At 46.0% G+C, this 25,116-nt stretch overlaps 3 protein-coding genes across 3 annotated transcripts; 1 reads left to right on the top strand and 2 right to left on the bottom strand.

Annotated features, from left to right (window-relative positions):
• Window positions 1-16,701: 16,701 nt before the first annotated feature.
• Window positions 16,702-20,973, bottom strand: F5J12DRAFT_782792 (uncharacterized protein; the record flags this gene model as incomplete). Its single annotated transcript, XM_051742763.1, has 19 exons — window positions 16,702-16,881; window positions 16,931-17,020; window positions 17,280-17,381; window positions 17,434-17,457; window positions 17,565-17,767; window positions 17,806-17,877; window positions 17,935-18,044; window positions 18,111-18,316; window positions 18,371-18,720; window positions 18,748-18,946; window positions 19,042-19,224; window positions 19,321-19,384; window positions 19,436-19,581; window positions 19,632-19,794; window positions 19,845-20,020; window positions 20,077-20,247; window positions 20,386-20,487; window positions 20,533-20,773; window positions 20,837-20,973. The coding sequence occupies 19 exons, from the start codon at window positions 20,971-20,973 to the stop codon at window positions 16,702-16,704; spliced, it is 2,919 nt and encodes a 972-aa protein (XP_051599869.1).
• Window positions 20,974-21,755: 782 nt separating this feature from the next.
• Window positions 21,756-22,349, top strand: F5J12DRAFT_892698 (uncharacterized protein; the record flags this gene model as incomplete). Its single annotated transcript, XM_051747596.1, has 3 exons — window positions 21,756-21,836; window positions 21,886-22,175; window positions 22,220-22,349. The coding sequence occupies 3 exons, from the start codon at window positions 21,756-21,758 to the stop codon at window positions 22,347-22,349; spliced, it is 501 nt and encodes a 166-aa protein (XP_051599868.1).
• A 1,569-nt stretch (window positions 22,350-23,918) lies between these two features.
• F5J12DRAFT_782790 (uncharacterized protein) lies at window positions 23,919-24,758 on the bottom strand (the record flags this gene model as incomplete). The annotated part of the gene is made up of 3 exons (XM_051742762.1): window positions 23,919-24,125; window positions 24,171-24,217; window positions 24,296-24,758. 3 exons carry the CDS (start codon window positions 24,756-24,758, stop codon window positions 23,919-23,921), a joined length of 717 nt encoding a protein of 238 aa, XP_051599867.1.
• Between the last annotated feature and the right edge of the window lie 358 nt (window positions 24,759-25,116).

Below are 25,116 nucleotides of genomic sequence, written 5' to 3'. Positions count from 1 at the left end.
GTACAACCCCTTTGCAGGAGGGAGAACCTAGAGGGGAAATGAGTGTCACTTGGCATTGAAGGCCATTGTAACTAGCAATAACTTATCAGTAAAATTTCATTAATGTTGCTCTGAATGAATGTGAACATACCTCATCACCCTGCACAGATGCAGAGTCCATGTTGACATCAGGGTACTCATCACCACCAGTCTGCTCATCCCCAAACCCCAGCATTGCCTCATCAAACCCAGCTCCACCATCTTCTTTGCCCTCATTAGTGACTTCACCACCAGCTTGAGATGGCATGTCCTCCTTGGCTTCCTTGAGTTCCCCCACTGTCCCTCCCACACCCATGCAATCACCTGCAATCTCAGCCCCAGAACCTGAAATGTTCTTCATACCAAGTGTCTTGTTTTGGATAACTGCTAAGAAGCCCTCTGCATGGTTTTTGTTCAGCTTGGGGTTGAAAGGCTCAGGATCAAATGATGGGTTCCCCTGCCAAATGGAATGTAAGTTGTCATACCAAGGAAAACTGTTAAGAATGACATCTGTATGTACACATAAGCCCCTGCATTCTTGTACATCGGTCATGTAACATTCCATGAAGGTTGGCAAATTTTGGATGGCCAGGTATGATGCCTTCCCCTGACTGTTTGAATCATGCACAGCACTTTCAATAGCTCGCTTTCAGCCTAGCTGATCATTAGTGAATCCTGGGTTTATCAGATGATTGGAGACTCATGTATTGAGATGGTTGCCCACACTGACTTGAAACTTGGCAGCACTTGCTGTGTACATGTCCTTGTAGACACTGTCATCCTTGAAAACAGCTTGGGCAATCATCACTTGGACCTCCTTCTTGTTGTGGCCCACCGGTCTCTCAGTCAAAGTAGATGATAATGATGGGGGTAAGTCACCTGAGTTTTTGTTGCTGAAAAGAATCCTGCAGTTATCAGGATGGCTAAGAAGCCACTGGACAAGTATTTTGGTATGAGGAGTATCCCAATTGATGTTTTTCAGCTGGGTACTTTCCATTGAGGAGTCAGCTGCCAGCTGCTTGTTGGATGCTGGGCCCTTCCCTTTACTCCCACTCCCAGGTACTTGTGAGGATGATCCACCACCAGTAGTCACAGTTACAGAAGGCCTTCCTCAACAAGCTTGTCCACTTGATGAAGCCATGGGTTTTGATAAGAGTGACTGCGGGCAAGCAGACCATCAAGGGTGTCATTGATAGGGAGGCATACTTTTCAAACTCTGTCATGGCATTGCTCTTGAATTTGCCACTTCCAGAGCACTTCCAGAGTGCTTCCAAAGCCACCTTGAGCACCACTATTGGTGTCACCAGGTAGTACTGCAGCATGTGACACACTAATGGGTCCTTAGTAATGCATTCACTTGGAAGTATCAAGTACTCACTGAACAACACTTGTAAGGTATCAAGAATCCTGACTTTTCATGAAAAAAATTGATGGCCACCCCAGTGCAGCCCAACTCACCATATGGCAGCAACCAGGAACTTTATGGCCAAGGCATCCTCAGAGTAGTGCATATAATATGCATACATTTATATAACCAGTAAGTAGAGCACTAACCTAAAAATTCTGTCTGAAACTTCCCTGAAGAGTTGTCATGCCATATAACCTTGACAAGAAAAGGGCATCGGATGTTATGCCCGAGTGTGGTGACTTCTTCAAATGGAATAGGCACGAAGTGCACGAGGTGGGAGACTGTGGGCCGAACTTGTCGTAACCCCTATGGCTGAGTTATCGCGATAATCTGACAGAGGTTCTGTCTACTGGCAAGTCCCTAAGGTTGTTTGCACGGAGAGAGAACAGGGATAAAGCGAAGGGATGAAGCTCAGTTGCAAGCTATTGAAAAACTGCAGATACAGGATGAAGTACATGGGACTATATACCTCTAAGTACGAGTACCTTACCAGTCATGACAGATGCGTTGCAATGTGTATCCACAGTAATCAACAGACCTATCACTGAAATAAATATGAGTCAACTGGTGTCAAAGATGGGGATAGGGAGGCAACAAAGGCTATACTGGCTGGCACAATCAATGTGCAGTGAGGAGCCAGACACTGGATCTATAGTACAACATATTGGCAACATAAATGAGTCAGAGACGAGTCACTGGAACAAGAAGTGAACATGTCGTCCATCAGAGAGGGCAGTGAAATGCCAGATCACAGTGGCAATGCAGTCTCAACAGGTATTGGAAATACCTTGACAGCTGGAGACCTGAATGTTCCCTGGAGCATTCAAGCCCCTAGGATGGCGACAACTATGAGGGACGCGACAAGGCACGTGACACACATGACCGAGAGAAGTCAAAAAAGGAAAGACCCCTGATGGAAGCATAACATCACCCCCCCTCTAAGGTCCTCAGACCCTTGAGGACGGGCCTGGAGCCACATTGGCAGGACAGGAGGATAGGGGTCAGTGAGTAGTGTAGACACAGGAGCGAGTTCGACTAGTGATGGGCAATGGTGGCGATGGAGTCGATGGTTCTTCGAGGGCCAGAGTAAAATGGGAGCCACGTCCATTGCGGCATGACCAATGTCCCAGGTAACGGCACTGGTAGCATGCATGTTGATAAAGGATGTGGTCTGATGGGACAGGGGTCTGTCCTCCAAGATGGAACTGAAGTTGATCAGAAGGCATGGGGAGGAAGGGAGCTGCAGGGAGAGGGTCGGAGGTGTGGATGGCATTATGGTAGTGTTTATGGGACCCTGCCCATGACGCATCCTGCAGTAAAACCTCCCAAGCGGAATTATAAGTCCCTGTTCCAACCCGAGCACTGACCTCTTTAAACAGGTCACTACTGTCGGTGAATCACAACTCCACTGAATGCCAATACTTCTCTTTCTCCTGATCCAATACATCTTCTTTTTCTTTCAAAGCCGATGGTTCCTCTTGCTTCAGGATGATCTGATCAAGGATCCGAGCAGCGGGTGGCACTAAGAACTCCCCTATCTGTTGTTGACATAAGTGGTGATAAGCCCCACCAGTGATGGCCTCAGTAAGATCTGAGGAAGCTTTCTCCAGCATGTCAATCATGATGACTTTGGATAAAGGGGCAGTGCCACCCAATTTCTGGGTGCGGATCTTTGAGACAAGCCTGTTGATCACGTCTGACGCTCTGTAGATTTGAGACAACAACCCAAAATACTCAACCTGTTCTGGTGAGCACCCATTAATGTTGTCCCCATTGTGGAAGATGTCAAGCACCCTAACAATGTCCAAGTAATCACTTGCTGAGACTGGTAGTCACTGCTGGTCAAGCCAGGCAGTGGCAGTGGTTGTGAGGAGGTCAAGGGCTGTGTGTTGAGCACTGTCAGAATAGGTGGTAAAGGCGGTGCATAGGTGGGGAGATTTGGTAACATTGGTGTGACTGGAGGCAGCTGCTGGACTATCAGGGTCATCATCAGCTCGTGCCTTACCCTTTCCCTTGCGGTTACTGTCCTCACTGAGGGGGACTCTGGCCTTGGGGATTGGGATGTGCCTGACTGAGACCCCCTGGAGTGGACGCAGTCCTTGAGCCCTGGAGACAGGGGGTGATAGTGGTCGGGGTTGAGAGGTGGGCAAGGAGAGTCCGGAGACATGAAAGCCAGTGGGGGATGTTGGAGGTGAGGCTGGGGCATAGACAGCAACAGGGGGAACAAGCCCGTCATCGTAGGCATAGTAAAGGGATTCTGAGGGGATGGGGAGGTCGGCATAGTCATTCTCTGTGTTGACAGAATGAGGGGAATCCATTAATTTCGAAGGTGTCAAGTGAGTTTGTATTGATTGAGGGCTTCAGAGGCATGCTCATTTATGTGCTCTTCAGGTTCCCACGTATTGGATGAATGCAGGAACCCTTTCCACTTGATCAAATACCATCACTTTCCCCTGTGACTGTCAGTTTTATGGTTAAGGATAGATTCCACCTCCCACTCGATCTCATCATCCACTAGTTCAGGCAAAGGAGCTGCGGGCGCAGTTCCATAAGTTTCATTTTTGACAAAAGGAGAGATCCAGGAGGTGTGGAACACCAGATGTACCTTCCATGTCAGGGGAAGGTCCAATCAGAAAGCAACTGGGGACATCACCTGAGTCACTTTGAAAGGTCTGAGATGTCAGGGCACAATCTTGTTGCACTGGTTTTTGATATGAAGGTGTCCAGTATCCAGGAGAACTTGATCTCCTACCTTTGGTGCAACATAAGACCCTTTTGAGCGCAAACACATCAGGTCCTGTGCCTTTTTGTGTGCAAGTATAGCTACATCTCGACTTGAGGCCAACCTCTCCAGTCTCTCGTCCACAGAGGGTACAGCAGTAAGGTGGACCTCCAGATAAGGAGAGGGGTTGTATCCAAGGAGGAGTGAAAACGGAGTCATTTGGTGGATGGAATGCACTCGTGAATTGTGAGTGAACTCGGCAGAAGGAAGTTTAGCAGCCCACGAGTTAGGAAACTCAGAACAGTAAAGCCGCAGGTATCCTTCCACCTCCTGATTGACCTGTTCACTTTCTCCATTGGTCTGTGGGTGGTATCCTGACGAGAGCTTGGTTTTGACCCCTATCACCTTGTACAGTTCCTTGGTAAACGATGATGCGAACTGGGGTCCATGATCTGAGATAGCTGACTCCGGGATTCCATAACAGGAATAGATGAACTGATGGAACAGTTGGGCTAGTCCAATAGAGTCAATTGTTTTGTGGCATGGAACAAACAGGGCAGCTTTTGTAAGGCCCTGATTGACAACCATGAGAATAGAGTCATATCCTGCTTCTCCTGAGACGGGAAGATCTGTGACGAGATCCATTGATATTTGCTGGAATGGGAACGCGACTTTAGGGGCTTCATGCGGGGTAATAGGTGGCGTTTGTGGATGAGTTACCACCTTAGTGGTTTGACACTTTGGGCACCCTGCAATGTAAGCTTTGATGTCTTTTCCCATATCTTCCCACCAAACCTCTTTTCTCATTTTGGCAAACATCACTTTTTGTCCAGGGTGTCCGGAAGACTCATGATCATGGTAAGTTTTCATGCAATGTCATCGATGTTCAGGGGGAATGTAAAGATGCATGGTTCCGAAGCGTTTTGTTCCATCTTCTGCCATGGTGATGTTATCCTGAGCTTCCACCCCTGTAGAACCTTTTGACACATCGTTCTTGATGCATTCATACAGGTCAGCCAAGATTGCATAGACTCCTCTGGCTCCTTTGGCTATCTCCTCAGAAGGGCGAGCATCAGGCAGCCTATTCTCCTTTGACTTTTCCTCAGCTGGGTGAGAATACGGCTTGGAGTTCATTTTAGATCGTGCAGTGTGAGCGGGAAGACAACCAATCTGGCATAGATGGTTTATTTTTAGTTGTTTTTGTAACTTTGTTATAGAAAACGAGGGTGAAATGAGGCAAATTTGGGGATCCACCCCCTCTGAAAGCCAAAGGACTGGGGGGAGGACCGTGGCCACCAGGGCAGGTTCCACAGCTTCGTTTTTGTGTGAAAGAGTGTCAGCAGGCACTTGAAGGCAGCCAGCCTGCCAGGAAAAACGGATAGGGTATGACTGAACAGTCGCAGCCCATCAGGCTTGATGGGGAGTGAGCTGTTGAGGCTCACAGTAATATTCAAGATTCTTGTGGTCGGTGAAGACCACAGTCGGTTCAATGGGGGATATGAGATATGGGTGGAAAGCCTTGAGTGCACAGATGACAGCGAGCATTTCCAGGTCATACACCTGATAGTGCTGTCCCGTGCCGACGAGGGATTGGGAAAGATATGAACAGGGGTGCCACTCATTGTCAGCTCCTTTTTGTGCGAGTATGGTGCCAGTCCCGAGCCGTGAAGCATCCGTAAATAGTGCGAAGGGCTTTGAGAAATCCGGAATAGTGAGGACCGGAGCAGAGCATAACAAGGATTTTAACCTTTCGAATGCAGCACTGCGTTCGGAGGTCCATTGGTAAGGCACTCCTTTCTTCGTGAGGTCATGGAGTGGGCGAGTGATGCTTGAGAAGGATGGGATGATCTTGTGATAGAAGTTACAGAATCTGAGGAAGCGGTGAAGTCCTGTAAGATTGTCAGGGGCTTCCCAAGTTTTAATGGTGTCAGTCTTCATTGGTAAAGTCTCTATACGCCCTTTTCCTATGATCATTCCTAGGAATTCTATTTCTTCAGCCTCGAAAACACACTTGCTGATCTTGAGGCAAAGACCTTCTTTTTCACAGATTTTCAGGAACTCATGAACCCGAGTTCGAAGCTCCTCCTTTGTTTTTCCATGGATCACTATGTTGTCCATATAACCAACTTGTTTTCCTCATTGGGAATCAAAGGTTCAGTCCATATATCACTGGAAGGAAGGGGGTGAGTTACATTGTCTGAAGAACATTACCATAGGCTCAAACAATCCTCTGGGCATAATGAATGCCCCTTTCCACTCATCTCCTTCCTTGACTCGGAGGTTGGTAAACCCCCAACGAATATCAAATTTTGCATAATATTTTGATTCAACTAGCTTGTCAAACAAGGCTTGTGCGTTCAGCAATGGGTGTGCGTCCGGGATGGTAAACAAGTTTAAGTGTTGGTAATCTTGAATCAACCATTTCTTGCCATCCTTCTTAGTGATGAAAAACACTGGTGCAGCTTGAGGCAATGTTGAGGGTCGAATTTTTTTGCATTTTAAATTTTCTTCCAGGAACTCGTCTAACACCTTGAGTTCATCAGGGGACATTGGATATACGGCTGCCTTCTTAGGCTTGAAGTCTTCCCTCAACTGGATTTCATGGTCTAATCCAGGTCAATGGTTCGGCAGTGGAATATCTTCTTCTGAGAACACTCTTGCGAACTCTTGGTAATCTGCTGGAAGCTTTACTTCTTCCTTTCCAGCAGCCAGAGCGGCTTCAAGTTCTGTGGAGAGAGTGGTTTTGTTAACAGAAACTTTTTCTGACTCCTTACCTCTTCCATCCAACATTTTCAGATCCAGGGAAAGCTGTCCAACTATGGGTAAGTCTCCAGGTTTTGGTACATACCCATCATCCCAACAGGTGATCTTTCCTGTTTCCCAATTCATCCGAGGCTTGAATTCTTTGAGGAAAGGCATCCCAAGAAGCACATGCTCCTTTCCGACTAGTGGGCCAACATAACACTTGACTCATACAATGCACTCTTTGATTTCCATCTTCAGGGTTACCTTGCAGGTTACCCACTCAACATCTTTTCTGGTGAACGAAGTGGTCTTGAACTTGCTTTTAACCGGGTATGTTGGTATCCGGAGTTTTTGTACCATTTGTTCCAAGATGAGGGAAACTTCTGCACCCGAGTCGATACAGGCCCATATTCCTGCATTGAAGTCTGACAGAATGACCATTCCAAGAGGAGATTGGATTTGCATATTCAATTCATCATCTATAGAAGTACATTTAGCAGACAAAATGGAGACAGGACTAACTGATGCAGGAAGATCATTAGTCCCCTTTAAAAACCCAACAACTTCTTTTCTTCATCATTTGCAAGATGATCTCCAACATAAGCGGTTTTCGTCCCATCTTCTGAGAGGACCACGCAAACATTCGACAGTTGGGTTTTGACCTTGACCTTGCAGTCACACTTGATGTGACCTTCAGCTCCACAATTGAAGCATTTAATTTCCGAACCAGAATGTCTAACGTTCCGTTTGCATTTATCAACATCCATCACATCAGGATCTCAGGAATTCCCATGGTAATGAATGAACTTTCTTTCATACCGGGATTCCTTCCCTTCTAGGATATGTCTTGTCACAATAGCAGTTCGGGCTTCTCCCATGCACTGTATCCACTCTATGACTGTGGTAGGGGCATGTCCAGAATTGAGAACCCAGTCGTGATATTCTTTATTCAAGCCTTTCCTGAAGAAGATCCCTGCTTCATGTGATTCTTCCTTGAGTTGAGCCTTGTTAACAAGCCCCATAAACTCAGCTATGTAGGCTTCAAGTTCTCGTTTGCCTTGTGTGATGTTGGATAGGCATAAAATTGCCAAGGCTGTTTGATCACCAGATTCGAAGGTAGCTTTAAGATGTTCCACAAACCTCTGAAAGGTGTCTGTGTAATAGATGGTTCTGTCAAGAAGCTTGTTTTCATTCTGGTAATTTTCGGTGAAGGAAATGGCTGTGCCTTTCATCATATAGGTGAGGGTGAACGAAATCTTGAGTGACTCCATGTTATACACATGCTTGTTCAGGTTCAAGTAACCTTCAACCTGTGTAACCCAGGTCTGAAGCCCATTGTGGCTTCTGTTGTATTCTCCGGGACACTTGACATTAAACTCCCGACCTCCATTGGGTGGGCAGCATTCATATGTGTCATCATTATCAGTTGGGGCCTTACCCTTACTGGACCCACCAATGGGGACCTCTGGGGGAATTACCTTTCTGAAGCTTCTTGTGTACCAACTGCATAATCCTGCGTCTGTGGGCGTTCCTGTTGGAAATGGGTCACTGTTATGGTTTACCATGGCCTTCTGAAGCTCTTCAGCCATTGCGAGCCATTGTTCTTCCAACCTCTGCCTCATCTCCTCTTCTGTGATGGTCCTCGTAGGCATCTCAGGGGCTGATTCTCCGTGACCAAGAGTCATAGACATATTGGGTAACTTGCATGCTTCCTGTTCTTCTTTGAGGACTGATCTGAGAGAGGTATTGGACTTCTGATCGCCTTCTTCTTCCGAACTAAGCACGACTTCTGAATCCCTAAACCGGGATAAGTAAGACAAGCAGGGATTGGTGGATGTGACTGAGGGTCCTAGTCTTCCGAGTGGAATGGGCAGTAATGGTGGATTTCTACCAAGCCCAAGGGGTACTGGATGAGGAGGGACTGGAGGTCTCGACTTCTGAGGGTTAGACACTTTAACAAGAAGTGATAACAAAGGGTGAGGGAGGATTTATTTGCATGGGGAGGCACAGATCTGGACTCTAGGGAGGCAATCTATTAAAGCCTAATGGCTGCCTGTAGAGCAGTGTAACTGGTTAAGGGAGGAAGGATGCTTCTCAATTTTGTTATGCTTGTTACAGCAGTTAAGAAACAGGGTTTGAGAGCAGGTTAGTCTTTGCACTGAGGGAGACCAACGAGCCTTTACAACTTGTAGGTGGTTTGTTGAAGTTCAGTAACCAGGGACGAGTAGACTTTTCATGAAGAGGTTGACGAGTCCCAAAAGCTGTGTAGAGTTTTTTGATTTTGTTATGCCTGAGTGTGGTGACTTCTTCAAATGGAATAGGCACGAAGCACACGAGGTGGGAGACTGCAGGCCAAACTTGTCGTAACCCCTATGGCTGAGTTATCGTGATAATCCAACAGAGGTTCTGTCTACTGGCAAGTCCCTAAGGTTGTTCGCATGGAGAGAGAACAGGGATAAAGCGAAGGGATGAAGCTCAGTTGCAAGCTATTGAAAAACTGCAGATACAGGATGAAGTACATGGGACTATATACCTCTAAGTACAAGTACCTTACCAGTTGCAACAAATGCATCGTGATGCATATCCACAGTAATCAACAGACCTATCACTGAAATAAATATGAGTCAACTGGTGTCAAAGATGGGGATAGGGAGGCAATGAAGGCTATACCGGCTGGTGCAATCAATGCACAGCGAGGAGCCAGACACTGGATCTATAGTACAACATATTGGCAACATAAACAAGTCAGAGACGAGTCACCGGAACAAGAAGTGAACATGTCATCCATCAGAGAGGGCAGCGAAATGCCAGATCACAGTGGCAACACAGTCTTGACAGGTATTGGAAATACCTTGACAGCTGGAGACCCGAACGTTCCCTGGAGCATTTGAGCCCCTAGGATGGTGACAACTATGAGGGACGCAACAAGGCACATGACACATGTGACCAAGAGAAGTCAAAAAAGGAAAGACCCCTGACAGAAGCGTAACATCGGAGGGAGATGCAAAATGGTCAAGCAAAGCCATACATACATAGAGGAGAATAACCCCCCGATGAATGTAGAACCTATCATGAGCAAATGAACAAACATGATCACATTCGGCTACAAAATGGCCTCACTGAACCCACCTGGGATGTCCATGCTGGCCAGGTACTTATATGATGAACTTACTGCAGGGCATGGATAGAGAAGTGACTGAAGGTGGCAATGGCAGAATCAATGTAATAGTGGACCAACTCCGTTCTGTTTTTAATGGATGTAGGCTGCATTATTAAGTATGATTTGGAGAACTTGCATCACCTGAACAGCATTTACTTACATAGACTAGATCATGGAAACATCTGCTTGATCCATCAAAGATCATGGATATGTCAGGTTAGCGATCATCGGCCCACATCTGTAACATGCTACTTTTCGTTTGCTCTTCTTCCAGTTAAGTGCATAATTGGTGGAAGGGACAACTCACTGTTCTTGCAGAATCCACGATATAGACAGAAAAATATTGAATGACAGCTCATGTGTTGTAATATCTCCCACCTGCAAAGTTAGCATGCCAGGCTGAATGCATCAGTTAGTGAAAAAAAATGTGATGATGCTATGATGCACTAGTTCATTGTTTATTGCCTTGATGGCACCTCTCCACTTCACAATCTTGTCCACCTTTCCCAGCTTGCTGCTTTCTGTGATATCCTTGAAGTAAATTTGAAGGATGTGGTTGGCCACAGCATCGAGCTCAGGCAATTTCTTGAAGAGCTTGTGAGACAATGATGACAACATTTTTCTGATGACAAGATGATGGAGTAGTTTGATGGTGAGAGTGGTGATGGTGATTGGAGAGTGGAAGAGTCAGAGGTTAAAGATGGATGATGAGATACATGGATGTTGCATTTTTTATCCCACCTATGAATGATTCCCATGGCATGACAGCAATACCAGTACAAGTCAATAATCCTGAATGCATATATGAAGCAGAGGCTCAGATAAAAATATGATGCATTGTTCTGGAATAGCATTGCTGTTTGTTTTGCATGTTTCCCATCTGCTCCAATGGTGGAGCCTGGCTCACAGCTACATAGACCAGTGCCTGAGATTCCAACTAAATAGGCAAATTGTCCAATGTGAAACACAATTTATAGTGGGAAATTCAGATACTCTATAGTGCCAGAGGTTCCACTTTCTTCATTTCTTGTCTTCCTGGGCCCATCTTATATTGTGACAGGGGGATAACCCAATTATGGATAGGTCTGTCCATTTGTGGTGAGCTATCTATGATATGACAGATTGGCTCATCTTATGCAGTGCCAACAGTTTGTAATCCTGTGATGGATGGATTGGCCTGTCTTATGTTGTAACACTAGTTTTTGTTTTCCCTTATCTGCTGCCTGAGAATACCATGGATGGGCCCATCCTTATGTAGATCCCTTTGATCTCCCTTTCTGCTGCCTAAGAATACCATATGCAGACTCATCCTTATGTTGCAACAGGGGTGCATCTTGCTAGATGGGCCCATCCATTTGTTGTGATGATATAAATGATACTACTGAAGGGCCTGTCCTTATGTTGTGACACTATTAGATAATATTACTGACAGGCCCATCCATATGTTGTGACAATATAAACAATACTACTGAAGGGCCCATCCTTATGTTGTGATGCCATTAAACAGCATTAGTGATGGGCCCATCTTTATGTTTCAACAGGGTACATCTTACTGGGGCTGGGCCTGCCCATATGTTGTGACAATATAAATAATACTACTGAAGGGCCCATCCATATGTTGTGATGCTATACATGAGATTACTGACAGGCCCATCTTTATGTCTCATCAGAGGTACATCTTACTGTGGACAGGCCCATCCATATGTTGCATAATACTACTGATGGGCCTGACCTTATGTTGTGACTCTATTAAATGATACTAGTGATGGGCCTGTCTTTATGTTTCAACAGCAGTACATCTTACTGTTGACAGGCCTGTCTTTATGTTGCAACAGGGGTACAGCTTATTATGAATGGGCCTGGCTAGATGTTGCAACACCATAAATGATATTACTCCTGGGCCCATCCATATGTTGCCAGCTTTGTATTCTAATCATAGATGGGCCCATCCTTATGTTGTGACCCTCTCCACATTATGATAGGCAGGCCTGCCTTGATGTTGCAACAGGGGTGTAACCTACCAGGATGGGCCCATCCATGTCTTACAGCAACTCAGTATACTCAATTGGTCATGGGCCTGTCTAAATGTTTCAACATCCTTACCCACCATGGGCCCTCCCATATATTGTGGTAATACACTTACAGGCCTGTACATATGTTGCTCTCACTTTAGTCCCTCAGGCCTGTCCATGTGTATTGGCTAATCTATTTAGGTGGGCCCATCTCATGGTCTATATAAGTGTTGGTGTTTTGGCACACGGGCTGCCCATGTGTTGTGACTAAATGTGACTACACTATGTGCTGTTTAATGAACTTGCTTTCAAGTACAAGAAAACTATCTTGTACTGTGACAACATGGGTGCTTGCTTTATTGCAGAGAATCCAGTTCCAGATGGTTGATCCAAACATATTGACATCCAGTGGCACTATGTATGCAAATGCATACAAGACAACCTTTTCTCTATCAAATATGTGCCAACAGATCATCAAAAAGCTGATGGTCTTACCAAGTCACTAACATAGCAAGAGTTCAAGACAAATCACTCATTGATTGGTTTGGTTACCCTACCATTCCAGAGCAAGGGGGGATGTTGAACATTTTACATGTGGTAACATCCACTTATTCCACTTATACTGGCATGTCATATGACTGAACATGTCATTATTGCTAACAGTCATTCTATTACATTCCATGAGCATTCTTTTACTTAGTATAGCAGGAGAAAACCCCCTATGGTAGTTGTACTGTACTCAGCTGCACCTGGTCTGTGCACTGACATTCATGTATATATACTCCAGCACTGAGGTGCTATACCCTCAGTTCAAAATCCACACACATTTTGACTTCAGTCTCAACAGACTAAACTCACTACCAAACCTTCTTCAAGCCTATCACCCTTCTGCTAAAAGGCAAGTGTTCTGTCTTGCCTATCCCCATGATTAGTCCTCTGCACAATAGCAAGTCCACAAAGGTTGTTGGATGTCACAGCACATAATGTACCTACATTGTACTGTATGACAGGGCCAGCAGAGGCTGACAATTGGCCATGTCCCATGGGCCAGCAGAGGTCAAGCCCCACATTGAGTCATCCCCCTGCTGTATGGACCAGCCCAGCTTCTATTATCAAATAACACATGAGTAGGCCACAATCAAATTGTCCCTGTAGTACCTGGAGTAGCCTAGTGTGAGATGTCACCTATCCAGTGGCATGCTGCAGCATGTGTAAATCAGCACTGGAAGTTGGCACAAGACCTTGGCATGCTTCAGGATAGCTCAGCAGTGCAGCACCTTGTATTTGGAAGCAGTAGCATCTGACAGATATGGCATTCCACATCATGGCACATTGCAGCATGCAGCATAATTCATGGGGAAGTTGTGGCAATATGTACCATGGCACCTGGTGGCACCTGCTCTGGGAGTCTCTGGAGGGTCACAGCAGCTGGCAGATATTGCTCAGCACACACTGGCAATGTGGCAGCAGCTGGCAGCATGGGAATGGCAAACAGTGGTAAACACCTGACTGCCTTAGGATCCACATCAAGGTTTGATGTGTGGCATGGATGGTTCTGCATACAGCAGCACATGGTTAGATGCAGAAGAATAAACTGGCAGTTCTCAGCAGCCAATGGCATTGACCCAACATACCACAGCACACATCCAGCTTGAGTAGGATTCATGTCAGTGCATGGCATCCAGCACAGATAGTTCTGTATATGGCAGCACACAGCTAGGGTGCTATAGATATGGACATGAAGCATAGCATGAATTGTCAGTATACTGCATATCTTACCACCAGTATAAGATCATAACCTATACTTCATATGATCACCAAACAGTGGCTAGTAATATTACATTGATTTCATAGATTTCATTCAAACTGGGATTGTGCTGATCAAATACTGGACACCTGGGGCATTAAATAAGGACCAATACAATACAATACAGGGTGCCATGGGTGCATTACATGCCTGTGAGAGCCTGCCACACCAATGGAATGCGCATCCAATCACTTCAAGGGACTCCAAGCCAGTTGTGAATATTGTCCCACATGTAAAATGCTAGTGAGCAACAGTTGCCACTCACATCATTCACACCACACCACAAAAGCCAGCCAGAAAAGGCTACAACAGTGCCAGGCTGGTAATCAAATCAAAGACCAAGAGAGGGAATGTCAAGAATGCATTCAGAATAATTGCTGACACTAATGAGCATGTTATACCAGTCAGCACAGGATTGCAGGTCACAATGGAGGGGAGCTGACTGGTTAGCAATCATGGAGATGTTGGTGTAAACCATTGGCCAGTGTCAGAGGACTGCCAACATTTCAGGATCATTCATGGCAGACCACTCAGTCAGCTGCCACATGGCTTGGCAACTGGCATTGTACAAAGGAGGGTGTATAATTGAAAGTGTAGCAGAGAGCATTGCCAATGGTGTTTGGACAGCATGGATCCATTGCTGAGTGGCCAGAGCCACAAGGTCAGCAGATATGGAAGGCTGGTGTGCCAGTGTCTACAAAATTAGCAATGAGTATTTTGAGATGAAGCATGAGGATGACCCTCACAGCATGACCAAGTTGATACTGGGCTGGTGAAAGCTCTAAGCAGCCTGCTGGCAAATGGTGATCCACCAGAAAGTAATTGGGTGATGTTCGCCAGGAACCATGGGATATGCTTCAAGTCAACATATTGGAAAGTGTGGGAATAGCTCCCATCATCTGGTCCTTGATAGGGTTGTGAACTGAGGACAGTAGGATACATCACAATGCCTACCTGCATTGATTGTGACATTGCGCTGGGTAGATACCACAAAGCAATTGCATCCCCTTCACCCAGAATGATGGCAGGAACATCCAAATACCCACTCAGATATGGTGGGTGAGCAGAAAGGATGCAGGCCTCCCAGTTCAAATTGAAACCTGTTTCTCGAGGTGATAAGCTTTCCAACAGCCTGATTAATTCAATGCCAGAGGGAACTGCAATAAATGTTAGTGGGATGCACAGCAGCTCTCTTAAAATGGCATATGGGGATTATGATAGGCCTGGGCCAGTGTTGCCACCATTTGATTGAGCACAATACATGTCTGAATCTCAAGTTTGAGAGGTTGTGGCAGGACAGCAGCAGTGCAACGATGCATCTCATGGAGAACTCAGCAGCACATGTACTCCACAAGCTGGTCAGAAAGTAGATGGTTGGATGGGAATGTGCTGGTACCAGACATTTCTAATGTGATCAGGTTGGGGAAGTTAAGGGAATCCACTGGCAACAAGGAGGATATCATCCAGAGATGCAAGGAATACACACGGCATGGATCCCTCTGGCCGCAGCAATTGTGTGGCCAATGTCGCCAGCAATGGTAGTGACTAATGTGGTAACATTGAACTAAATGTGGCATAGAAGCTCTCTGCAGCAACAAGAACACAGCCTCATCAGCATTTTGGAATGTGGCCTGGCCAGAACACAACCTTGAACAACCATGAATGCCACTGAGGTATACATTACAGAAGATATTAGCCCCTTGCACACGTTCCAATTGGGTTGCACATTTCCAATACTGCTGGCAACATGAATCAAGGTCCAGATGACCAGCTGGTTTCACTAGTGGCATCTTTGAATGGGCAGTTTTCAAGCACCATGCCAGAGATGGTTCAATGGCACTGGCACATCATGGATCTCTGACTGTGAACCTGGTGGATAGCTTTATAGACTGCCAGCCTAAGAATGACATTGACATGATTGGGGCCACAGGGAGAAGAGTACACAAAAGATCCATTGATCAAGGGAATGCCCCTATTCATTTACTGGCATAGATTCTGATAAGGTAAAGCTACCAGCCCCAAAGTAAACTCATTATAGATGTTATGCCTGAGTGCAGTGACTTCTTCAAATGGAATAGGCATGAAGCATGCAAGGGGGAGTCTACAGGCCAAATGTGTCATAACCCCTATGGCTCAGTTATCTCTGAGGTCCGACAAAGGTTTGCTCTTCTGGTGATCTGCTAGGGTAGTCACATGGAGAGGGAACAAGGACAAAAGAGAAGGAAGTTAGCTGAGTTGCAAGCTATTGAAAAACTGAGGATACAAGGTAAAGTACATAGGTTTATATACCCCTAAGTATGAGTACCATAGCAGTCACAATGTGATGCATATCTGCAGTAATCAACAGGACAATCTGTCAAACAAATAAATCAAAAGGAGTCATATGGTGTCATATGATGGGGGTAGACAAGGGGACGAAGGCTATACTGGCTGCATGATCAACACGCAGCAAGGAGCCAGACACTGGAGCTATAGTACAACATCAGAGCAATAAACATGAGTCACATGGAGCATGAAGGAAACATGTTGTCCATCAGAGAGGGTGGTGGGATACTGGATCATGTGGGAGGTGTATGGTTGACAGGTATTGGGAATACCTCTACCATGGGTGATCTGAGGGATCCTTCTAACATACGAACCCCTAGGATGGCAATGACTATGAGGGATGTGACGAGGCACGTGATGCATGTGACCATGAGGAGTCAAAAAAGGCAAGACCCCTGATGCAGGCATAACAATAGATGGTTGATAATATGTACAGAGGCTGTATATTCATTCCTGCATGTTTGACACTGACTCCACCCATTCAACCTGTAAAGCAAGTTTAGATCAGGTAACAGCTTCCAGTGATGACATCTGCTCCTGTGAATGTAAGATTAACTTGGAAAGATATGATAACTCTTGATCAATATCCTTCAAGCCTTCTGTGCACATCATGTGTAGTGCAGCATGTTCAGCAGTGGGTGATGGATGTGAATTAATAAGCAGTGGTAGCAAGATGCTGCCATTCTGATACAACAGGTGAGTTGGAAGTGAGCAAAGGTGTGCTGCCACTTACCGATACTCCTGTGAAAAATTCTGCAGCTTCTGTAATTATGTTCCACAGAGGTCTCCTCTCATATCCCAATTCCACTTTGCTGCTGTTGTTCTGCCATCATGCATGGGACATGGTAGTGGCCAGTTTGACACAGCACTCCTTAATCCTAGTCAGGCAGGGATTCAAGCTTCTGATGAAAGCTAAAATGTTGTGGAGACTCTGATTGCCATCATTCAGGTACATTACCAGCCTGTCAGCTGTGAGTGGCACAATCAGGGTAATGGGATGGCAAGATGCTGTGCCCATCAGATGCTCCATTGTACCCTGTACCACTATCAACCATTGCACCACCACAGGAACAGTGGCTTACTGCTTCTGCCAGGAAATGTTGATACCAACTAGTGTGCTGGTATTCAGACCAATCTGGCTTCTTCATGGTGGTGACAAGGTGATGAAACCTTATTCTCAAGTACTGTACAGCCATGGAGAGTTCAGCCACAGTGAACATTGATGACATGACTTACCAGCATGAAAGATGAGATGTCATACTATATAAGCATTGGCCAACTTTCCCACAGCTTTGTGTGGTGGCATGCATCTGCCATTAAGGCAGCACTCATCAGCAAATGCTCAGCTCACATTCAACTACACCAACCAATATGTGATCCATAACCCTGGCATCATTTGGGAGATCCCAAAAATGATGTTGTTGCAGATAGCTAGTGGTCTCTAGATGGAAATGGTTCACAGAAGACATGCTAATCTGCCATATGTCTGGCATTGCCATGTGGCATAGCATGCCAGCCTGGCCTGTCTCTTTGCCAATGCAGCAGCCTTTCTGCCAGTCCAAAATCCTACCTTGTTTTCAAAGGAGTTTTTAGTCCACTCCTGCTCACATTTCAACAGCTGAACCTCCTCCTTCCATCTGTCCCACAGTGCCCTTGTCCAGAGCCAATTGACCCTGTAGACTAGAGAAAATGATAAGTAAATCTCAGATGCTGCTGCCATGTGATTGCTCCTCTCACATTCTGACATCCAATCATTAGTGGCCATGTCCCTTGGTACATCCATTGTCCAGATCCAAGGTAGGGTATCATCTCTGTGACCTCTGGCATTTGGGTCAGATAGTGCCATGCTGATAATTAGGTCAGAGTCATTCAACTCTTTGTATCACTCCAGGATATCTGGCCCAGCCCCTAACCTGCCCATTTGAATGCAGCACCAGCAGTACACAGTGGCATGACATTGCACTACTGCTTTGGCATTGGCCACCCTTCCCCAGGCATGTGTGGCCATGTGGTAATTACTTCCATGGTGAATGTCAGTTTGAAAGATGACTGCCTTCTCTGCAAGCACAAGCTGCAGTTCATGAAGACAATCATTGGCCTGTCCTTGCTGCAGTTGCAGCTCCATTATTGTCACATACCCCAGGCCAGATCATTCAAAATGATCTTTGCCAACATTGGATGGCAGCAGCAATGCAATGGTTTCTGGATCATGCAGGTTAGATGACCAGCATAGCTTGGCATCCTTGAATCTGTCCCCAAATAGTTTTTTGGCAGTGTCAAAAATGCCATGTATATGGGACTGGAGATGATCATGGCAACATGCAATGGTGAGATTTTGAGCTTCTGTCACTCTTGAGGTGATGTGCTGGCATGCCACTGTAAGCTGGGTTTGTGCTTCCTCTATCTTCAATGCCTTCACAATCCAGGTCACCATACCCTGCAAATGCCCTGGCTGGGGGATGGCCAGTAAATCTATCTTGACTGCCTTTGCAGAGGGAGCTTCAATACCACTCAGCACAAATCCTGTCCAGGTTAACCTTCATTACCTACCTTTCTGCAGCCTGACCTCATATATATCCATGGCCTGTGGCCTTGACAGCCAGTTTTTCAATGCCACTGCCACTTCTTCCCCCCATGATTGGCTGATTGCCAGTGGGACATTACCATTCAAATCAGTAAATCTGCCTTCAACCACTAAATAAGATTCCTCAGCAACCTTGAGTTTCCACTTGAGTCTCCTTGCTGTAGCCTGTTAGCCATGCAACCATGTCTGATACAAGTACTAGACTTATGCATTCTGACCATTTTCAGGAAATTGCTATCATTCATTTGGAAATCAAGTACCTCCTGCTGATGGGGAGTAGCCATGCCTCTAGCAGATGGGGAAATGATATTCAGGGAGGACCACAAGGTTTCCATGATCTCCCCATCCACCTGGCCAGCACCCACAATGAAATTGGGAGCATATTGTGCAAAGCATTCTGTGCAGTGGCCATGAACATGCCACAACCCAATGCCAGGGCAGATCTGCATGCCATCCAGCATGGATATATAGGCATTGGCATGTAGCTGTCATTCTAAACCTTTGCTATACTGGCAGTTAATATCATAGAAATGTATCACTTGCTGGCCAGGGACTGTGCCATGCCTGATGGCATGCACAAGCACATAGTCCATGTTAACCTGCCTGTGATGTCAATGTCAATATTGTCATACATTGTTGCAAGGTTATTCATACTGTTTGCCCTTCTGGAAGTCGACCATTGCATGTGGCACAAAACAGCCATGCCATGCACAGGCACATCCACCTATTCCTGTAGATGCAAGCTGCTGCTGGTTGGCATTTGCTTGATTAACTGCCCAATGATTGCTGCAATCCAAGATCTTGTAGTGTGATCAGTCCATCATGTAATACATTCCTACACATCACCCACCTCAACCACATTTTTAGTGCCACTCAAATATTCCTTGTATGGCTGTGATGTGACCATGTACCCCTTTCCATCCATCAACCAGGCTTTGCTGCCAGCATCCTTTGGATGCATATGCTCTGCCTTGAAATTCCCATCCATGACCAAGCTTCTTGCCAGTGTCCAACTGGATTACACATTGTATAAATGGCTAGCAGTGTTCATGTTATCACTCACTGGGAATAATCCATTTCATCTTCAGGAATGTTGATGCCAGGCTGAGGACATGCTGGACAGAATAACACTAATTCCCCAGGGCTGGCATCTTCTGCACTTGTGTGGGATCCCTGCCATTTCAGTAGTTTCAGGAGCCACCACATCCTAGCAACTCTCAGCAGTTCCCTGTACCTATCCTATCATCCAGCTAAGAGTTGTGTTGCAGTGATACAATTCAACAAATAGGACGCACTGGCACCAGGTGAGGAAAGGCATTGGAGGTTATGTGGTGGAGTTTGCTGTAGAAATTCATGGCTGAGGTACCACATTCCACATTGTCCTGAATGAAGTCATCAAGTACTTGGAAGGTAAATGCAGTCCTTGCAGCCTTTGTGGTAGCAGGAAACATTCCAGCCTGCATCAGCTGTATGTGTGAATCCTCTGCCCCAGGGCATCTACAATACCACACATTGCAGTAGTGTATTCCATTGGTGTGCATGACAATTAGACAGCTTCAGTTCTTTGGGGCCTGCAGATTTGGTGGACAACCATCTTGATCCACATCCTCCCAATCATCTTCCTCCTCAGCTGTGACTTCATCATTTGAACAACCACCAGCTGGGCAGTGCTTCCCACCATGCCCAACATGCAGTACCAAACCAGCCTGAATGGTAAATACAGGAACAACCATCATGATTCAGCTGCTTACCAGCTGCAGGGATGATTTCTCAAAGAATGTGCCATTCCATTGTTCCACCCTGTGGAATGGCCAGGGCTTGTGTTCTGCCCAGCAACACATGGTGCAGAAGACCAGCTGATGGGCACACTCAATGCACTGGAAGATTCCATCCACTCCACACAGGACACAATCCCTTGGCTCAGGTGGGGCCTCCATGTCCAACAGGATGGCTAGATAATGCCATTGGTGTGGCAACCACTGCTGCAGATAACTATTCTACAATTGTGTGACACTGTCATTGCAGGTTTGTGGGGCAATGCAGCATTCCACACACCTGACTTTTCTGAGGTTTAGAAGGTGTTGCAGGCAATACATCATTATTGGAAGGCAGTTGTTCACCCACATCATCCAACAGGCAGTCCAGGTGATCCAGGATAACAGAGCCAGGCTGCACAGGCAGCTGAGTTGCATGGCCTGGCACCCACTTTCTGGGTGCTACTTTTACCATCTTATCCCTATATCCTTGAGTGGTATTCACTCATTGCCAGGTCACCTGGGTCACTCTTGTAGCAGGTCCTGCTGGTGCAATCTTTGACTTCCCCATGGTGAATGTTGCAATGCAGAAGGGTTTTGATCTCAACAAATACATGCAGCCAACACATGCTAGCAAGGTCTGACCACCAACTATGGTAATACTGTCTTAGGATCTGGCACATGATTTCAGTGTTGGCACCTGCACATTGCCTAGAGATCAATGAAATGAGTGAGCACTTGCAAAAAGCCTTGTCCTACATCATGCCCATAGTGACTATACCATCCACAGTGTCTCAATGCACATTGCCCAATTACCAAAGATCTTGGATCCATGCAGTCTGAGAGGCACCACCTTTGCACATGGCTCAGGGATGGAAATCTCATGATTGACTAACAACCTTAGCCATCTTTGGAAACTGTCTGATCAACTGGCATGCAAGAATGGACTAGACATGGAAATGTAACCTTCATTGACATGGGAGAATGCCAGAGAAGTCTATTCTCTTCAACAGACATCATACTAGCTGTCCCCAGAAATTTGCACACAAGCACCTCCATCATCAATGGCATCCAGTGACTACAAAAGTGACTCTTTCTCCAACAACACTGAACCCTCCCCACCACAAAAGGGAACCAGTCTTCAGCCAGCTGAAATTGAGATTCTTGAGGCTGAGCTAGAGTCATGGAAAAATGCCAACTGAAACAAGAGGAGCTCCATCATGTTAACCCTCAGAAACAAGATAAAGAACCTTGATGCAAATGTGACACTGAAAATGCATGAATGGGTTTGGAAGAAGAAGGTGTGCTACACCTGCAATTGATTACCTGGCATGTCCTTACCATTTCCAGGCAATTCAGACTTGGTTGAACAACCATGGCTGGAGCTGTAGTCAATGGGCTCTTATCAAATATGGTGGCAGTTGGACACTGAGGAAGGTGGTCATGCACCATCAAAAGAAATCAATCAACAAAGTGTTGGAAGAAGCCAGTATCAAGCAGGGATCTACAGAAATGATCAAGTCTTATCAGAAGACCGTTGACACCATCATGAAGTCCCTTACTGCCAAGGAGATACAGGAGGCCAAGGCATTGACCAAAGAATGGAATGAGCAGCAGCCACCTCAGGATGTTCAGTCAGAGTACGTACCATTTAGCAATGCTGCCCATCACTCACAAGAAACAGAACTGCAGAGAAGAAAGGCCATAAATATGCTGAGGAATTTGCTAAGGAAATGTGGAAGCAGTGTGGTGCCAGGGTGGTAGTGATGGCAGCATGGGAAGATGCCAATGGAGAGGTGATAGTTGGAGCATGAGGAATTTGTTCTTTGTGCAGATGAGTACTGCCAGATTTTGACCAACTCATCCAGACATGATTTCAATGATGAATTGGGTAATGGCAAATTATTTGAGGAGTTGGATGAGTGCCAGGATAAATTTGTAAAGTATGCACAAATGGCATTTGGGAATGGTGGCACTGATGCCAAGTCACCAGACAAAGATGCTGCTCCACAGTCAAGGCAGAGAAAGAGCAATGGGAAACCTAAAACCATCCCGCTGAACAGTGAAAATGGCACACCATACATCCTGAACATATTGGACATGCAGGCACCAAAGTCGAAGGATATCATGCAGACATTTGTGACATTTCACTATCATATGTATAACAATAGGGGAAATACTGTTCATTGAAATGCATTACAGGGAAGGCCTGCAGGAATTCACAGGTGACTGTTCCATGGAGTGCAATAACAACCAACACTGCACTTTATATTGCACCACAGTTTCTGCCACCTGAGGTTCCCTTCAAAGAGCTGAGTTGACTTACCCAGGATGAGTTGACAGTGATCTTAGAATGGTAGCAAGAGAGAAAAAGTGGCATCCCAACAATATATTCAGCTTCAAGAAGTGGAGAGATGCTGGAGGGTCCCTCTGAATGCTGGTTGCAGAGGCCGACAGCAGTGGAGCAAGGATGTGTGCAAAGCAGGATTTGGATGGGAGACCAGAACACTCAGCAGGTGAAAGGATGATGGATAAAATGATGTGGGGTAGGAAGAAGCTGCAACAGCAAACAGGTATGAAGGAATGCAACTGGAACTTAAATGTGTGGTGATATTATCTAATGGGGAACAAAGTTGTAGGGTCTGATTCTGATGATGAATCCAATCTCTGTCAAATTCTACCAACATTGCTGTCAAACAGAAATGATGGTACAGGCACAAGCATGGTGGATGAAGATGCCACAGAGGCAGTACCATTGCCAGATTCCCAGCAGCAGATTGCTGGATGCCAAGTGGCTGAGGGTAACACCTGCCAGCCAATTGGTAAGCCAGTGGGATCACAACAGCTGAATATTGTTAACATTAATGGCTGACATGTTTCAGCCATTGGCAAGGAACCATCAAATGCCTTGTGGCAGGTTGAGGGCAGCATCACAAGCCCTGTGCAACCTGTGCCTGATGCCTGCTGCATTGATTTGCCTGATTCAGTCCACCTGGCAGATCCTTTGGCAGTGCCAACAACTATCAGGAGAGACCATAAACAGGAAGATTCAAAGTGCAAGTTGCCCATTCCATCAATGAGTCAGTACTTGTGCTGCAGTCACTGAATTGTGGATTCAATTTATCTCTCAATCCTAGTACCCATGCACCAGACCAGCATAGACAATGCGAGGGGTATGCAGCAATAAAAATGGGTGTGGAAGGCACCAAAGTGGCCTGATGATGATGTTCCTACTCCTAGTCCCTCCAAGAAATGTAAGTGATGTCAGCATTTGTATTTTACATGGCCATGGAATGTGATACTACATTTTGACAACCAATGGCTACATTGCAACAAATCCTCATCCAGTTCCAATTCATCCTTGCCATCCCAATCACTGGTCATCAAATCTTGTATATATTGCTGAGTCCTTTCCAGCTGTGCTCTCCTTGCAAGCAACAGGTGAAACCAGATGCTTGATTCCACCAATATATTGCTGTAGTGGTTGTGGGCCACAACAATTGGCCCATCAGTAGTGGTGTTAAGACAGGGCAGGTGCTCATCAGTTGGTCCTGCAAGAAGAACCACAAGCCACCATGCTTTTTCCACTGCTGGATGATTGATATATATGTGAGGGATATCATAAAACAACTTACATGTTGTAATTGGCCCTTCATCATGAAGTCCTTGTATACCCAAGTCACTGGAGAAACATTGCAGCGCTGAAAAGCAAGCTAATACACTTAATACTGGCAACAACAAGAGATGACATGGCACTGACCAGCAGCAGCATTGGTGGCCATAGGCTGGGGGGATGGTTGCCATGATATAGCTGGGATGGGCTGTGGCTTGGAGGCTGCTGTGCCATCTAACCACTCATCCATATATGCATGAACCACAGGAGATGGCACAGTTTGTGGAATTTGTGTGGATGCCAGCAATGATCTAGGTGGGGGTGAGACTGCCAGGGAAGATGTTGGTGAATCCCAGCTAGGCACAATGGTGGCCAAGGATGGCATGGAATGACTTGCTTGCCATGCCTCCCATTGTTGATCAGCAGCAGATGGCTGTGACTCTGGTGAAAGTGGTGGTGAGTCCCAAGATGGTGCAAGCATGCTGAGTGATGGCAGGGAAGGGCCAGCATTTGGCAGCATGGAGGACAATGGTAATCCTAGCTGATGGCCCAAAGCTGTGGCATTCGTGGCTGTGCCAAATGGTAGAAATTCTGGTTCATCTATGACCATATCTGTATTGTTGGCACCTGGCAATACCTGCAGTTTATTACATGGGGAGATGACTGGCAAAGGTTATTGATAGTTGTATCTTATAACAACTACTTACATCAAGTGTCTGGACTTCCTGGCCTCCACCTTACTGACCTTTGCTCCATGATATTCAGCAATCTGTAAAATGTTGATAAGTTGATCGCAATGTCAGATTTGGCTATTTGGGCTTGTTTGTCTACCAGCCAGTGTTGATGCCAGCACAATGGTTCATGAAAATATAAAATGTGGCTGCACTGCCAACAAAATTGTCAACTATCACTTGACTGCACCACTTTCACAATCCCAACACACTGAAGCATCCCAAACTGCCACTGCT

Source organism: Pisolithus orientalis, assembly GCF_024613125.1.
Source record: "Pisolithus orientalis strain OTSU chromosome Unknown F5J12scaffold_14, whole genome shotgun sequence".
Taxonomy (NCBI): domain Eukaryota; kingdom Fungi; phylum Basidiomycota; class Agaricomycetes; order Boletales; family Pisolithaceae; genus Pisolithus; species Pisolithus orientalis.
Note: the sequence above shows the minus strand (reverse complement) of the source record. Positions and strands in the feature narration are given on the sequence as shown.